This window comes from Pteropus medius, unplaced genomic scaffold (assembly GCF_902729225.1).
Source record: "Pteropus medius unplaced genomic scaffold, Ma_sr-lr_union100, whole genome shotgun sequence".
In the NCBI taxonomy this organism is placed as follows: Eukaryota; Metazoa; Chordata; class Mammalia; order Chiroptera; family Pteropodidae; genus Pteropus; species Pteropus medius.
The window spans coordinates 156,968-173,492 of record NW_024351647.1 but is presented as its reverse complement, the minus strand read 5'-3'; the positions used below and the strand labels follow the sequence as shown (position 1 = coordinate 173,492).

The following is a 16,525-nucleotide window of genomic DNA, read 5'->3' as shown; positions in this document are numbered from 1 at the left end:
TTATCGCTGGGCCTTTGCCCACGCGGTTCTCTGCTGGGAATATCCTTCCCTCTACTTTTCTTTCAAGTAACTCAGACGCATCCTCCAGGTCACAGCTCAGTTGTCACTTGAACGACCTAGGTAGGAGGACTTAATCCCATCCTTCATCCCTCAGGGTGGTCCAGGCGACTTTTGTCTTCCAGAAGGGCGGCCTTTGACGTCGCGCTCGGCACTCCATTAGTGTCGGACAGTAGAAAGGCTCCTCAGAGCGGACCCAGATGTTTGTGAATCCAGTCCACGAAAAGTAGACAGCCTACGGAGCTTCGGGCTTGCACCTGAGATGCAAGAACGCTTCCAGGAGCCAGCGCGGGCAAAGGGAAAGGGGTCCACTGCCGGAAACCCAGCCCGGCGCTAGGCCCTCCCTCTCACGCTGCGTCGGGGCGGGACAGGGCGGGGCGCCGAGCGCCTGCGAACGGCGTGCGCCGAGCGGGGGCGGGGCCAGGGGCGGAGCGGAGCGCGCATGCGCGGTCGCCTTTGTGTGGGTCGAGCGGCGGCGGCGGCGGCGGCGGCGGCGGCAGTGGCGGTCCCACTGGCAGGCGGGCTAGAGGGGAGTCCGGGCGGCGTCCGGCGTGGGAGCCGGGGGACCACCATGGTAAAGAAGCGGAAAGGCCGCGTAGTGATCGACTCGGACACAGAAGACAGCGGCAGCGACGAGAACCTGGATCAGGTGAGGGCAGGCCGCGGAGGCGCGGGCCGGCGGAGCGGGAGGGCTGAGTCCGGGCCACGGGAGCCGAGAACCGGCCGGGCCCAGGGCCTGCCGGCCCGAGCGCCCGGCCGGCCCCGTGCCCTGACCGCCGCTGCTGCTTCTTTCCTGTCCTCCTTGCAGCTCCCAGGGCCTTCGGGATCCGGCTGGGGCCTGGAGACAGAGCCCGAGGACTTGGCGCCTTGGGCGGGGAGGCGGGGCGGCGGGGCAGGGACCAGGCTGGTGGGCCTCAGGTTCGGGGGACTGAAGGGATCCGTGATCTTCCGGGGCCAGTTTGGGGCGACGGGCTGCAGGCCAGCCTATCTGGGCCCAGAGAGATAGGAAGTATCGCCCGGGAGCCTGGGAGGTTTTGGAGGAGGTGTAGGGGGTGAGCGGGGCTTGGAGGCGGGAGGTGGGGGTGGGGGTCGGGGGAGAAGGTGCGGGCTCTAGAAGATGAAGTTTTTCAGACAAGGGATGTGGATGGAGAGGAGGGACATTCGTAAATGTTCTGGAGAACCTCTGCCGTGCTTGGCGAGGAAGACTTAGCCGCTGGCACGAATCTATTTGGCATCTAGGGTCTTTCTTAGTTGAGAAGAGTCACTGATGAGATGTCAGACTAATGAAAACTCTTAGGAGGAGGAAAGAGTGCAGAAGTGGAGAAATAGATAGGGCAGCATGGAAGGGACTATGGCCGAAGCCTCTTGGCCGTTTTCATACAGCATCCCAGAGTTCTTACTTGAAGATTGTGCAGGAACTATTGAAAGAAACTTTTGATCTCAGTGTCTTGAGGTTATTCAAATTGTTTGTTTATATACTATAGAAAATACTGTAGGGAGGAAACTGTCCTTTGTAGCAGTGCTATAGTGATACGAGAAGATACAAAGAGGATTGTCCCCACCATGTTTTGTGAACAAATGATATAAAGAAAGAATATGAAAGAGGTAGCTTTATAAGTTGAGCAAGGAGAGAGTATTGAACTTGGAATCTGAAAATTTGAGTTCTAGACTGGGCTATGCTGCTTTCTAGCTGTGTATCTTTGGTCATAACTGTAAAATCTAGATATAATACCAGTCTTGTATATCTAATTGGGCTATTGTAAAGATAATGTATTTGTAAGAACGTTGGTATATGCACTTGCAAATAAAACTTTTGTATAAATGGCTTCATGGGGTCCCTTTGTATTAGGCCAGAGATCTCAGGACCAAAATATTAGGGCATGAAAAGGGAAGACTTTAAGAGGAGAGACTAGAGATGCGTTGAAGAGGACTATTTTGAAAATGGTGTTATGGGGTGGAGAATTAATGAGTTCTGTGGAGAATTATCAAAGGAATAGAAACCTTATTTTGGGATAGGAATTGAAAGGTAAGTTGAACATAGTCTCGTTGAAAGGCTCCTGAAATTTACAAAAATATAAAAATATATATTCTTGACTGTAAAAGTTTGGTTGATAATTTTAGACTGACAGGAGATTTAGACCTTATTTTTTTTTGCTATTTTTCTATCAAGCAATGTAGATATCTCCAATAACATCAGCTATCATTTACATACTGCCTGGGGTGAATTAGTCACTTTAATGAGGTGCTTTATTTAAATTGTCAAGTTTTCAAATTATGGTGAAGTTAGTATCATTTTCTCCATTTTACATATGAGGAAAATGGAGATTGAAGGATTAAGTTACCTAGAATAATACAACTTTTAAGTGGTAGAGTTGCAATTTGAACCCAAATCTGTGTGACAACAAGGCATATATTCTTTCTACTATACCAAATTAATCTGTTACGCTTTTTAAATTTTTCATATTGCAGAATGAGAATGATATATCATGGCCATTTTCTGTGTTGCTAGAATTCATGTCTGTAAAGTACATTGAGTAGTTTAGAGAAAATTGGTACATCAGTTATAAAGATTATTTGGGGGCCTTCCGTGGTAAAGTACTCTCAAGACATCTGTTCTGATGATAAATGAACTAAAGCAAGTTATTCTGTCCTTAGTGATTTTCCACAGAAGTCTGACAAATGAAATGAGTTGAGAACTTCCTTTTGTGGTAGATCTACAAAGCTATTCTGAAGTAGGAATTGGAAGTGATTGCAACTTTAAACCCAACTCTATTTGTAAAGTGACATTAGCATGTAATATATAAGTAATACCTAATGCATTTTAACAGCAATTTCAACTTCCTCTTCTTCAACCACTTATTGGCATTCTTTTATCAGATGGGAACCAGATCAAAATTCCCTTTCTCTGCACATCCTAAGAGAGGCACCAGTGCCTTCAATCTATCTCTCTGTTCAGCACTATGCCAGAGCTGTCAGAGGAATCAGAGAAAGATCTCTGCTGTCTAGAAATTTTCACCAGAATCTTCAGAACAAATCTGGGCTTTTCCTGACCAAGATGCCTTGGGCTGCTCCATTTAGTTCCAAGTCTTCATTGAGGATATAACACTGTAATTGCTCTCTAGTGTATTGTCGTTGTGGAAAAGAACAAACCACAATAAATCTCTGAGTGTCTAGTGTGAGAATTGAGCACAATTAGTAAGAAGATCCTTTGTCCCTGGGTTTTCCGGATGGGAATCTAAGCCATCATGTCAGAAATATCCCCAACTTGGTCCTTACCAAAGGTGAGGCAGGTGAGCCTTCTACAGTGTTTGTTTGTTTGTTTGTTTGTTTCTAGTAGTGGGAGAAGGACCACCTATGTCAGAAGTTGCCTGGGTGCTTATTTAAAATGTACTTTGCAGGAGCTCCCATACCAGACCTACTGAATCAGACCCTCACGGGACAGAGTCCTAGACTCAGCATTTTTACCAATTACAGCCCAGGTACTTATTTATGTTAATGATTGAGACCACTGTCTGTATGCCAGTAAATCTTTTTAGTTAGACATTCTAAGTAGTTTGGGAGAGAACTTCCTGTCTTGGCCAGTGTGTGCAGGTATAACTGAAAAAACTTAACAGTGATGTTTAACATTGTAAAGCTGCTGGTTCTGGATTCGTGAAGCTATTTAAATTACTGAGATGCTTTTTATTGAGGCCTATTTCTTTTTTTCTTTCTTCTTCATGGGAAGAGATAGGTAGTAACTGAATTGGAGTTGTTTAAAATTTGTTTTAACATTCAGTGCTTTTTAAACTCAAACCTCTGAGAATTTGAAGGATTTCTTTTAGCATGTGACCTTATAGTGACCTTACTTTTTATGTTGACCACACCCTTTCTCAACATTTTAAAACCGCAAATCACAAAGATACTTGCCTTTGGCATCGCTTGGGAAAAAAAAAAAAAAACGAAACAATTTGAGGCAAACCTAGGCTTTTTACTCCATCATCTGCCTCCATGGAGATAATGTGTGTCACTCTTTGTGGAATAATATTTATGCAATGGGTCCTAGAAAATGAAAAGTGTCCAAGATAATAAAGGAATCAGAGTTCTCTATTCAGATCAGTACAGCTCAGTGTTTTTAAAAACTTTCCCTTTCTCAAGAAAAAGAAAATTGAGCTACATGCATATTGGGTAGCTTTATTTCTAATTTCCGTTCATATTTAAAATGATTATGTTGTCATGTCCAGTTTTTCTCTGCCTATTCTACCTGAAGTAGCAATAATTAAGTTTGTCTTTGAGATAATAGACCCCCTAAGTATTTTCTAGGAATTATTTTTAGACATGTAAAAAATATTATTGTTATAAAGTATCTTTCCATAAACCTTCCCCATTAAAGTTGGGAAATTTAAAAGCTGTGCTCTCTAATGTAGTCTTTTTTACATTTAAAGCCTGGATCGAACTTGTGAGATATGTCAGTATTGACGTGCAAAGTTTTAAATTTGTGTCATAATGTTTCATGTAACTTGATGTAACTCATTTGGTAATTTCACTAAACTTTTCTTTAGAAATAGTGCCAGGAAGATTGAGTCCCACAGGAACTTTAACAGAGAGGCTCTTAGGAAAAATTCCAAACCCATCTATTGACACTGGTTCTGCTTGTGTACTTATTGCTCCCTTCCTAGACTATAAGTTCCTGAAGGGCAGAGATTGTTTATTTTAAACAAATGTATTGGACAGTGCTAGACACTAGAGCTCTTGCTGAACAAAATAGAAGCAGTTTCTACCTTCAAGGAGCTTAGAGGAGAGAGATAAAGTAGGGGAGGGAGAGAGGGGAGGAAAGGAGGGAGGGGCAGAGGCAGGCACCTCACAGAGAGTCATTTCACTATAGACTCTGTATGAAGGGAGAGCAAGAATACTATGAGAGTATGTCCAGGGAACCTAGCCTGGTGGGAGTGACATTTAAACTGAGACATGGAGTATGTGTTAGGGAAAAGGAGAGTACAGGGGAGTGTTAGTGTTCATGGTTAAGAGACCAGCATGTACAAAAGCATTGAGACAGGAAGGACCTAGCACCCTTATGAAACCAAAAGAAGCACAGTGACTGAAATATAACTAGTTGGAGAAAGAGTGGTACAAATGAAGCTGCAGAAGTGGTCTGTTGGACCTTTCGAGGATGGGAAATTCAATTTAGTGGATTACAACCAGCATTAAAAAATAGAAATGAAATAGAATCAAATAGAAAACATCAAGTGTGTCAGACCTAGTGTTTTGTGAAACTTGTGTTTCATGTATATACATGTATACTGTGTCATGTATTCTGGGTCTTGTATTCTGGGGTAAAAATGTTTAAATCCACTGGCAGGGCCATGTTGGCAATGTTAAGGACTTTGGACTTTATTCTGAGGGTAATGAGAAACCATTGAATGATTTTAAGCTGAAAAAGGTAAGGGGATACCAGTTAGGTGGCAGAAGAGTCCAGGTGAGAGAAGGTAGAAGAGCATAACATAAGCTCTGCTAGAATGAAAGCTCCAGGAGAGCAAGGCTGTTTGTTGACTGTAGTATCCCTGTATCTAGAACAGTGCCTGGCATGCAGCAGACATCCTGTCAATATTTGTTAAATGAATGTCTGACTTGGATTGGTATGGTAGTTATAGAGACAAGAGAAAGTAATATTCAGGATATAAAACTGAGAGGGCTCACTGACTGATTGGATGTTGGGATGAGGCTCTGGCATGAAACAGGGAACCCTGGAGGAAGATCTTGTTTAAAGGTGAAGAGTTCACCTTTAACTCACATTGTGAGTTCAGTATTATATGTGTAGAGTTTAAAGTTGTCTATGAAATATCCAAGTGGAGACATTAACTAGGTAGTTATATAATGCTTGCCTGACACAATGTAGGCACTTAATCTTCTTTGAATAAGCAAATGATACTTGGCAAATGCTACTTACCAAGTTTTCTAACCTGGTTAGAGTAGGATCACTTACAGAGATAAAGGACGTTGTCAATTTGGGGTTCTTGCTCCAGCCCCTCTGCTGTAATAATGATATCCTTTCTTTGAGGAGTAGAAATGGGTATTAGTTGGAAAGTATATTAGGAGAGAGCTAAGTAAAAACAAGTTAGCAGTAGTAGAATTTCTTAAAACTTTTATATATCTTTCATTTTGGATGGGTTAGAAACTGATTTTATTTTGTCAATTCTGTAAAATTGTGAGCATTTATATGACAGTGTTTTATCTACAATTATTTTACTGGAACTTTAAAGAGTAACTTGCCACATTTAGTGCCAATCATGCGAAATGTAAAGGATTGTTATACTGCCACTTTGGAATTATTGCTGTAGAAGGGTTTTGTGTGTATGTTAATTGTTTTCATTCTTTTTTCTTTTTTTTTTTAATAAAAATAGTACATTCTTGTCAAAACTGTTCAGACAAAATAAATAAATACCTCTCTGTCCCGAAAACATACTATACACATTGGTTCCGTTCCTTGCTCCTGAAAATTGACCAGTATCCACTGTTAGAATCAAGTTCCTCAGCCAACAGTTTTGATATGAAAGAATAGGAATTAAATCTCAAATTTAAACCTCTGTGAATTATTGCTCTCTCCTCAGCATGTCTTAAGTACTTCTCTCTGTCCATGCAACTACTCCCCTTGTCCAGGTGACCATCCACTCGGATGACACTACTGTGGATGCCTACTGACTCTTCTCTCCTTCCATCCTAGCCTGTCTAGTCTGTTCCTTTGTCAGTCAGAATGCTCTTTAAAAAACCCTCGGGGGATGGTTACTCTCCTGCTTAATAAAACCATTTGATGTCTCCCTACTGCCTTCAGATAAAAACTAGGTTTCTGATCCTGCTTTATAAACCTCAGAATGATCTGGTTTCTTCTTACCTCTAACCTACCTCATTCCATTCTCCCCTTTGCCTGCTAAGCCTCAATCACATTGGTTCTCTTTCAGTTATTTAACTAAAGCTAAGCTATCGTCAGCATCAGGGCCTTAGCCATTCCATCTGGAGGTCTTTTTCCAGAAAATTGCACCCTTCTTTCTTCCCCAAAGTTTCTAGTCTCAGCTTACATGCCACTGCCTCAGAGAAGCCTCCCCTGATCACCCTATCACAAGTAGGTTCCCCATTCACTTGATTCACTTCCCTTTTAGAAGTATCACTAGATAAAATTAATCATTTCTTTATTTGTTTATTGTTTGGCTCCCTTTCTTGATTTTAAATTCCATGAGGTCGACTATGTGTCTTCATGATTTTCTATCCAGGGCTTGGTAAATAGTAAGTACTAGGAGCAGGGTGAACAATTATCCTAAAACTAAGAGAGTCCTGAGCACACCAGGATGTTTGGTCACCTTAGGTGGTACTAATTACTTACATTAGTTATATTCGTGGAATGAATATGTGGAAAAAGAGCTCAGTATGCTAATTGGCTATAAAAAACCTCTGAGTGTATCCATACGGGCCTTTATTCTCTTTTTTCTGGGGTACAGAATATGTATCCCACTTACATGTGATCATGGGAGGTCTGATAAAGAGATGAGATTTAATTTCTTTTAAGTAAGAGGGAGCTAAGTTGCTTTATTACAGATTGATCCTAACATGATGTCACAGAAAATACACTATTTGTGAATGATGGGGTTGGGGAATTAAATCGAAAGATTTATGAGTCTTCTAATCTTAACCATAATAATCTGTTTTAATAAACATTACCTCGGTGCAATTAAACTTGATTTATTATAGGGTCTCAGTTTTGGCAGCCTAGTTTTATGTTAAATATGGCTTTTGGGCACTGTTAATGAAACTGCTCTAGAAGCCAGATACAGCATCCTGTACAGCCATACCTCTAGATGTTGGGCATTGGCATTACTTTGAGCAGATCTTTAATTCAGCTTAAATTTGATATACCATGCTGGTACTCTACACTGCTGTTCCCCTAGAGGAATTCTGAGATAAATGAAAACTGGATGAGATGAAATAGAGGGATGATGTTGAGGGAGAACTACTGGACACACAGAAACATTATCTCAACCAGTAGGGCACAGTGTAGCAGGCTGGTAGGAGAGAGCTGTAGATGGATCTACCCTCTGTGTATGAATCAACTTAAGATTGGCTTTTTTTGAGCACAGGCATTGGGTAAATCAACCCCTAAATGTAGTGAATCTGATGGTCTCTTTCTGTGTGCAGTGTTGGAAAGACCTTTATGTTGCACATTGGGTCTGTTCAGCTATACCTACAAGTCCTCAATAAAATATAAAGGATTTAACTATAAAGAGTAGTCTTGCCATGAGGTCCGCCAGTAACTTCCTGTACAATTCTCAACTTCTAGAAAGGGTATCTTTCACACTATTAAGAGGTCTTTGCTGTGTCCATACTATTGTTAATATAACATTTAATAGCATAGAAGAAGAAGGACTGTACCTATCAGACGCATTTGCTTTTTGTTAGGTTTTTAATATAGAGTGGAACTTCTTTAACAGAAAGGCAGTATTAACATCTTAACACTTTAGTTACAGTAACTTTTAATGTAACAGTTAATGTTTCAGGGAAGGATTTGGTTGATAGTGTATTCAAGTCCATGTTATAATGAGTTAGTATCAAAACGGAATTTTGGCATATTCATGAACCTCAGAGGGTCAGGAAAGAGATTACCTACAAAGTCTTACTAAATTTTATAAATTTGCATCAAGGTAATATGGAAAAAAATAATTATAAAGGCTGTATACAAATTATAACCCAGCAATCCCAGTCCTAGGTATTTGCCCAAGTGAAATAAAATCTTATGTTTACACAAAAACCTGTACACGAACATATAATTGCCCTAAAATAGAAAGAACCCAAATGTTTTTCAACTGGTAAATGGATAAACAAAGTGTGATATATCCATTCAATGGAATACTACTTAACGATAGAAAGGAGTAAACTACTGATACGTGCTGCAACATGAATGAATCTCAAATGCATTATGCTAAGTAAAGGAGCCAGACTCAAAAGACTACATACTGTATGATTTTATTTATTCAATGATAGGTAGATCTATAGGGACAAACAATAGGTCTATGGTTGCAGGGGATGGGGAGAGGAGTATGAAAAGCACCAACTTCCTGAAAAGGCTAAAGATCATAAGAACATTCTACTTTTTCATCCCCAGACGGTAACCTATTGACCAAATGCAAATTACAGCAATATTTGGAGTGTTGATGGAACTGTCCATATATCTTGATTGTGGGAGTAGTTAAACTATATATTTATCGAATTCATAGAAGTGTATATAAGAAAGGATAAAATGTACTGTATGTCAATTATACTTCAAGTTTTTACAAGACCATAAACACAGATATTGCTTTAATTTGCATTTGATCAATAGGAGTTACCATTTTGGTATGAAAAAGTAGAGTGTTCTTATGATCTTCAGCCTTTTCAGGAAGTTGATGTGCTAACTCTCTCTAATGAGTAACATTTCATGACTGCTTATGAAAGAGAGCATGTCAGCTGTTAATCTGAGAAGGTCATATTCTCATTCTGGCCAAGGAAGGTATACTCTTAAAATAGAAAGAGACTAGAAGAAGAAAACAAATACTTTGTAGCAGTCTATTATTTTAAAATCTATTTTAGCGCTTGACTTATAATTATATAGCACCATTATCATCAAGGAATAATACTGCTAGTATTTATTAGTTGTTTTTTTGTTGTTGGGTTTTTTGTTTGTTTGTTTTTGTTTTGTTTTGTTTTGTTTTGGCAGAGGGGGAAATATTTTAGACTTGTAAACCATGACTGAATTAAGAGCTAGGATTCTAGATGCCCTGGTTTGAATCTTGGCTCTATCATGTACTAGCTGTGTTACTTTGGGTAAGTTACTTAACCTCTCCTGCTCTTTAGTTTATCTTTAAATGGGAATGGTAGTGATACCTACCTTTAAGGTTATTGTGAAGGTTAAATGTTAGATGCTTAGAAAAGTATCTGGCATCCAGTAAGTAAAATATAATTGTGGACTGGCATTGATATTAAGGGAGAGCAAGAACCAGAGCAAGTATCCTTCTGTTGCATTTGTAAGTGACTGGGCTGAGTTGGGGAGAAGTAACGGGAGAAGGGAACCCTATGAGAGAGCGAATTCTGGTTGTAACCATTACTTATTTAATAGCACATCCCTCTTCCTCTAGTCTCTTTTAAATCACCAGGATGAGGCAGAAGTGGTGAATGGAAACATCAGGGTTGTCAAATTAGGATTCCAGTGTGGTAGCCAGCCCATTTACTGCTTGTTGTCAGACCCTGGAGATTACCACCATAAATATACTATTTTTTTTTTCCTGGTTTAAACATTCAAAATAAAAAATGACTTTGGTTTGTCACTTTATTCCAGACTGACAGATTGGAATAATTCCAGTTTTACTATGAATTATGGAAAGAGGATGCTCAAAGTATTGGTTAGCTATACCAGTAAGAACAGTGAGCAAATTACCTTTGTAAACATTCTTACAGTAATTCCTGAGAATCAGTACTTCTGTGGCTTACAGAGGAAATGGTGACAATTTGAAAGTAGCCTCCAGTTCAATTTTATAGTCACTCTTCCATTTCAGACATATATTTGCCATTAAGAGGGAGAGAACAGATTTTGAAGACACACTTCTTTTAGCACTTAGGAATACTGGCAGTTGGTCTGTTTATGTGCTAAAAGTTCCCATGATGATGTTCTTCAATTGAAAACACAAAGAGGTAGAAGAGATCTAGGGAGGATGGGTATTTTTTTATTCTTGAATATTTCTTCTCTGTTGAACAAAACTCATGTGACTACTTCTGCCCTATTAGGAGCTCTTGTCCCTGGCAAAGCGGAAGCGCAGTGACTCTGAGGAGAAGGAGCCGCCTGTGAGTCAGCCTGCAGCCTCCTCAGACTCTGAGACATCCGACAGTGATGATGAGGTAGGTATGGATGGCTAGACCTATGGGAGTGACAGGTATTTGAGGGTCCGTGTGTTGGTGACTCCTGATGGCCTCTTTTCCTTAAACTGAGACCTACAGCCTAAGGTCTACAAGAACTTCTTAGGAAAGGAAAACTCTTGAATTGTCATGTTCCTTGTACTGCTGGTTACTTAGTGAGTGTCTCTGAAGGGCATTCGTGGACATTTTTTAGTCTTGTTTTCAGCCGTGCAACAGAAGAAGGGGCACAACTTGTTAGTCATCATCTTTATTTTTTTTTTTTCCTCATCTTTTTTAAACCCATTTTCATGTTAGAAAACAAATTCTATTGAGAATGCTATATTTTAGTGGGAAATACTTTAGCAAGACGAGAAGCTTTCCTGTGAGCAATGGAAGGGTATGTGGTTTAGGAGGATTTTTTTTTTCTCTGACGGGAGCAACAGATTCCTTCTCACTCACAGCACCTCAAATTCGAGTGCACAGATGTCAGTCGGTCAGCTACTGACATGTTTCAGCACGGAGGAGCCTGTCCCCACAGCACTACATATTCATAGGGTGCTATAGGCCCCAAGCTTGATGGTCTTCAGAGTACATTGCTATAAATGCTTTGGTGAGCATGTAAGACCTTTATAAGGATACAGGTCCACAGGAACTACCTTAAAAAGTATTAAGTGCCACTGCCACTTCAGTACAAACTTTTTGTGGTAGTGTAGAGCTAGCCTGTTCCTGTACTTTAGAATTATTTTCAGGCTGTACTGATGTATAGCATAGGTAAGTTTTATTTCTTCCATTAGTTCAATGCCAGAGAGAGCCATTTATGCCCGAAAGGGTCAGTGGAACCAAAAATAAATTTCCGAAGTCAAATATCGAGTCCTCAGTTCTCCCTCTCCATGTTAAAAACCCTCTTTTTTTTTTTATGATTACCGTAAAGTTCCTTAATCTGACCGCTGCTCCAAAATTCAGTAGCCAAAACCACGTTACCATGACAATCCCCTATGTTCCTTTCTTTCCATCTTGATTTCTCATTCCTACTGATCCTCAGGCCACCTTTCACTCCCTCCTGACAGTCACTATTATGGTGGTCTACGCCTTACCCAGCCAGTTCCTGCTTGGTATTTCCAATCAATCCAGCGCACATCCCTGTTCATGGAGCAGCATTGACAGCTTTGATGTTCTGTTTCTGACCATGTCGGAACGAAACGGGGAAGGCTTGTGGGACAGTGTTTATAAAGTCTGCAGTGGTGTACAATAATGACCTAGGCCCTCACATTCACTTCCCACTCACTCACTGACTCACCCAGAGCAACTTCCGGTCCTGCAAGCTGCATTCATGGTAAGTACCCTATACTGATATACCATTTTTTGATCTTTTATACTGTATTTTTACTGTGCCTTTCTATGTTTAGATGTGCATAGATACACAAGTATTTACCACTGTGTTAACACTTGCCTACAATATTCAGTACAGTAACATGTCATATAGGTTTGTAGCCGAGGAGCCATAGGCTACACCGTATACCCTAGGTGTATATAGTAGGCTGTACCACTTAGGTTTGTGTAAGTGTACTCTATGCTGTTTGCACAATGACAAAATTACCTAATGATGCATTTCTCAGAATATATCCCCATTGTTACATGACTATAATTTCCTGGAGAGAGGCCAGGTATCACCTTTCCATTTAATGTTACCTTATAGTCTTAAGAAAGTATTTTTAACAATGTGCTTATTTTGTTTTACAGTTCTACTAAAGTAAAAAAATGTTTTTTATTATAATGAAATTTAATTAACATTTAGAAAAGTAATTACTAGTGCCCTGTATATGCAAATTAGGAATGATTGCATTCTAATTGACTGTAGTGATGTTCTTTTAATCTTAAATAATTTAATAAACCTAAAATTGCTTTCCACAGCAAGAGATAGTGAATATGTGAGTTTTATTTTTTGTTGTTTATTTTTAATGGAGAAGCCTTAATTTCTCTCAAATTGATAATAACCCAGTGTGTTAGAAAAGCAGTGGGCTCTATGAAGTAATTTGCTTATTTGTTTTGTTTCTCCATTTTCTTTTTTTAAATGTATAGACAGGAAAACCTTGAAATAATGTCCCTTTCCCACTATTCCTATATCAGCTGCTTTAATTTTCAAGTTTCAGAAGTTAGCTGCTGTGGGTTCCCTCCCTCTGCCTAGTAATATTCTATTAAGTTTGAATCTGTGTTGTGTCTGGAATACCCTGTAACATGTTTATAGTCTTTGCAATTAAGTTATAAGAAGTAACTATCTTATGAAGTATTTCGTTCTCCATATTTCTGTTGTTAAATCACAGTCCCAATTATGCAGTTACTGTAGGGATTCCCTTCATCCTTTTTATCTGCTTCTACCAGGAGTACAGAATGTGTGTCGTCTCTGCAGCATTAGAGGAGCCCAAAACATGCTAGAGTACATCCAGAGTTCATAAAAACTTTTACAGCTTAGGGTTCCCTTTGTAACTTGCAGCTATTTAACCAAAAGTTCTCACCTTAGAATATACTGTATTTTTACTGTGCCTTTCTATGTTTAGATGTGCATAGATACACAATAACTGCTTATGCACTTATTGGAGGGAAAGCTGACAGGCAAGCTGCACTCTGCCCAATGGGGAACGAGACTTTAAGTAACTTTCCCCACACAAGGTTCTAACTCCTGCTGCTGTCTCCAGGTCCCAGCCCCCCAGGCCCACAAGCTCCTTGCTTCTCTACTCCAGACTCATTTCCTCCAACCTCACTGGGAATAGCAGCCTCACTATCATGGCCATTCTGAAAGGCGCCCGTTCTTCAGTCTGCATTATCACTCTTTAGCCTGCACTACTAGCTGAGAGTGAATATTTCATTACTTTGGACAATTAAGCAAATCATCCAAAAAAATTAAAATCTTTTTTTAAAAATCTTGCCAACCACTAGAGAACTCAGTGGTATTACTGTGAACCCAGATTTATGGCTGCTATAGAGATATTTTGGTGAAAGTAGGAGACTTCTGAGAAATCTTTAGAATATAAAGTTCGAGACAGGGACTTTTGCTTTTTTCTCGCTCTCATAATGATATTCACACGTCTCTGTAGGTAACAAACCCAACTGAGGTAATTTGCTGTGTCTTCTAATTTCTCTATGGCTTTTAGATCTTTATTATTTACAAACTAGCCTATTAGAAATTTGGTTGCTAAAGCAGCAATTCTCAGCCAGATGGAGCCTACTTGTACCAGAAGCTACTCTGAAGTTTTTTCAAATACACCTCCCAACCCTTCTCCTCTCCTGCCTCTTTTATTGTTTATTGTCATTAGTGAGCAATGAATACAGGTAAAAAATATAAATATATATGTTAGTCCCCTCAGATTTGCTAAGACAGAAAACTGGCCAAGAACAACTGAGAAGATTAATGGGTGTTTTGTTATAAGGAGAGACATGCAGTGATTTTAGAGCAAGAAGATACCTAGCTAATTAATTGAGAAGGTTGGGAGTAGAATGGAGAGAAGTTAGGAAAGTTTCCTATTCAGGAAAAGTGGGTGCATTGGACATTAAGGTTCCATTAGGAAGGGAGTAGTAGATGCTTCATGTATAATATCTTTGCAGGAGGAAAAAACCCTAAGATTAATGAAAAAGAATATATTTATGTATTATTTTTGGTAAATGCATTATTCTCAATGATATCTTGGGGCACATGTAAAAATAAGAAACAGGACTCTTTCTATAAGGTTTACATTGACCAACTCTGGGAAATTGGAAAGCACACCTCAGTGGTAGGTCATAATGCTATGCTGTGGCACTTTGGTGCTGTCACTCCCTGAAAGCATTTGTTTGGAGAAACACCACCACAGGTACAAATAAGAGTGGCAGGGGACAAAAATAAGGTTAGGAAAAGGAGCGCTAGTAGCCGCTTACTCGCAAGATGTGATTTTTAAAAAAATGGCCAAACCAAATAGTCCATTTGTTAGGAATAATGGGGTCCTAAATCAAATAGTTCAGTCTTTTTTTTTTTTCTTTTTCTTTTTTGTAACATGGTGGATCCTATAAAAACAGATAGCTGCACCTAAATAAGAAGAAAGTTTAGATTTTCACTTGTTACCAGTAAAAATCACATTGGATACCAAGAAAACCCTGTTTTTGTTGTTGTTCAAAATCGAATTAGACTGCATTAGACTTAGGAAACAACTGAGTTATGTTCTAATACCCTCTGCCTAAACGAGAATTATTATTTTTTAAAGCTTCACTTATAATCTTGTTTTCAACATTTTTGAGAAATACAAGCATTTGGCCCAACTCCTGTAGTTCAGCACTTGTCATACCTGTTTTTTCTTCCCCAAGACTTTTGTCAGCCTTCCTGGTTACATTTATGCCCCCACTTGCCTCTTCAAAACCCTGGTCTCTTCTTGCTTTTCCCCTATTCCATTTTTTTCTACTTCTGAAACTTCTTCCTTCTCTTATTCTCTTATCCCATCTGATCTTTCGGGCTCTCCCACTTTGATCTAGTTACACTCCTAATTCCCACTCTGTTGTCTCTTGCTGGCTCCAATATTTTTATTAATAGAACTTTTTGAAAAAGGTACAACTTATAAATTCATTTAGTAACAGCTTTTCCAGGAATTCAGCCTAGATATCCAAGAGCATTTAGTTATTGCTTTACTGTATAGATAATACATAATTAGTACATGCTTCCGATAAAGATCTTTACCACTAAGCTAGTATTTTCCTGTGTATATATTGATTTAGTAAAGTTTTCACACACATGGTACCTCTGGAACAAGATGTTCCACACAGATGCAATATCCCAATAGTGAACCTAAATTCTTGAAAGTTTAAAATATAAAGCCCACTATATTTTTTTTAAGATTTTGATAGATATTTTATTATATATGGTTGTTGATTTAGTCATAATTATGAAGGGCATTTCTTGTAATGTGAAATAATGACTTCCAAAATGTCAAGCTTTGTGGTACTGCTTTTTTACACCTTTTCTTTCTCCTCCGTTACTGTAGGTAAGAAGTGGCCATTGTTCTCGTCTTGGTAATCTGCTCTTCTTCCAACTTCCTGCATCTGATCTGCTCTGGGGTCAGGAAACCAGGGGACCCTGTAGAGTTTAGGTTGGAATACTCTGCTTTAGTACTTGAACTTAACGACAGCTCTTTGGATTGCTTACAAGCCTTATTTAATATACTTCTCAGTTCTTGGCTATGTAGATAATCATATAGTAGCACCTCATTTATCTAGACACCATTAAAATCACATCACAAGAATTTGGGAAAATAAAGTGGTTTTCATAGAGCTCAAACTTGTTTACAGAAAACTCTAACACTTCTTACCAAACAGTGGAATGGAGTACTGCTCCTATTTTACTTCTGTTTGTATTTCATCAGTTTTCCTTTTGTTTTTATCTCCATAACCCGAATGTAAGTTTTTGAGATTGAGTGTAGGGATTCTCTGTTTTCTAGTTAAACATATGTGATTGCCTGATTATAAAATAGTGTCTTTTGTATTTTGTCTGACTAATTACACAGTAGGAAAGAAAGCTAAGCTCTTCTTCATGTTCTTTAGGCTGACGTTAATTATATTTACT

The 16,525-nt window shown here is 39.3% G+C and overlaps 1 protein-coding gene across 2 annotated transcripts in view; it reads left to right on the top strand.

Annotated features, from left to right (window-relative positions):
- Window positions 1-499: 499 nt before the first annotated feature.
- RTF1 (RTF1 homolog, Paf1/RNA polymerase II complex component) overlaps window positions 500-16,525 on the top strand; it is a 41,572-nt gene continuing 25,546 nt past the window's right edge. Inside the window, exons 1-2 of one of the 2 annotated variants that reach the window (XM_039843829.1) lie at window positions 500-706; window positions 10,837-10,947. In XM_039843829.1, the coding sequence (XP_039699763.1) occupies window positions 500-706; window positions 10,837-10,947 (318 nt within the window). Of the gene's footprint in view, window positions 707-10,836; window positions 10,948-12,011; window positions 12,278-16,525 lie in introns of those variants that run through there. The other variant, XM_039843830.1, reaches the window with a different exon arrangement.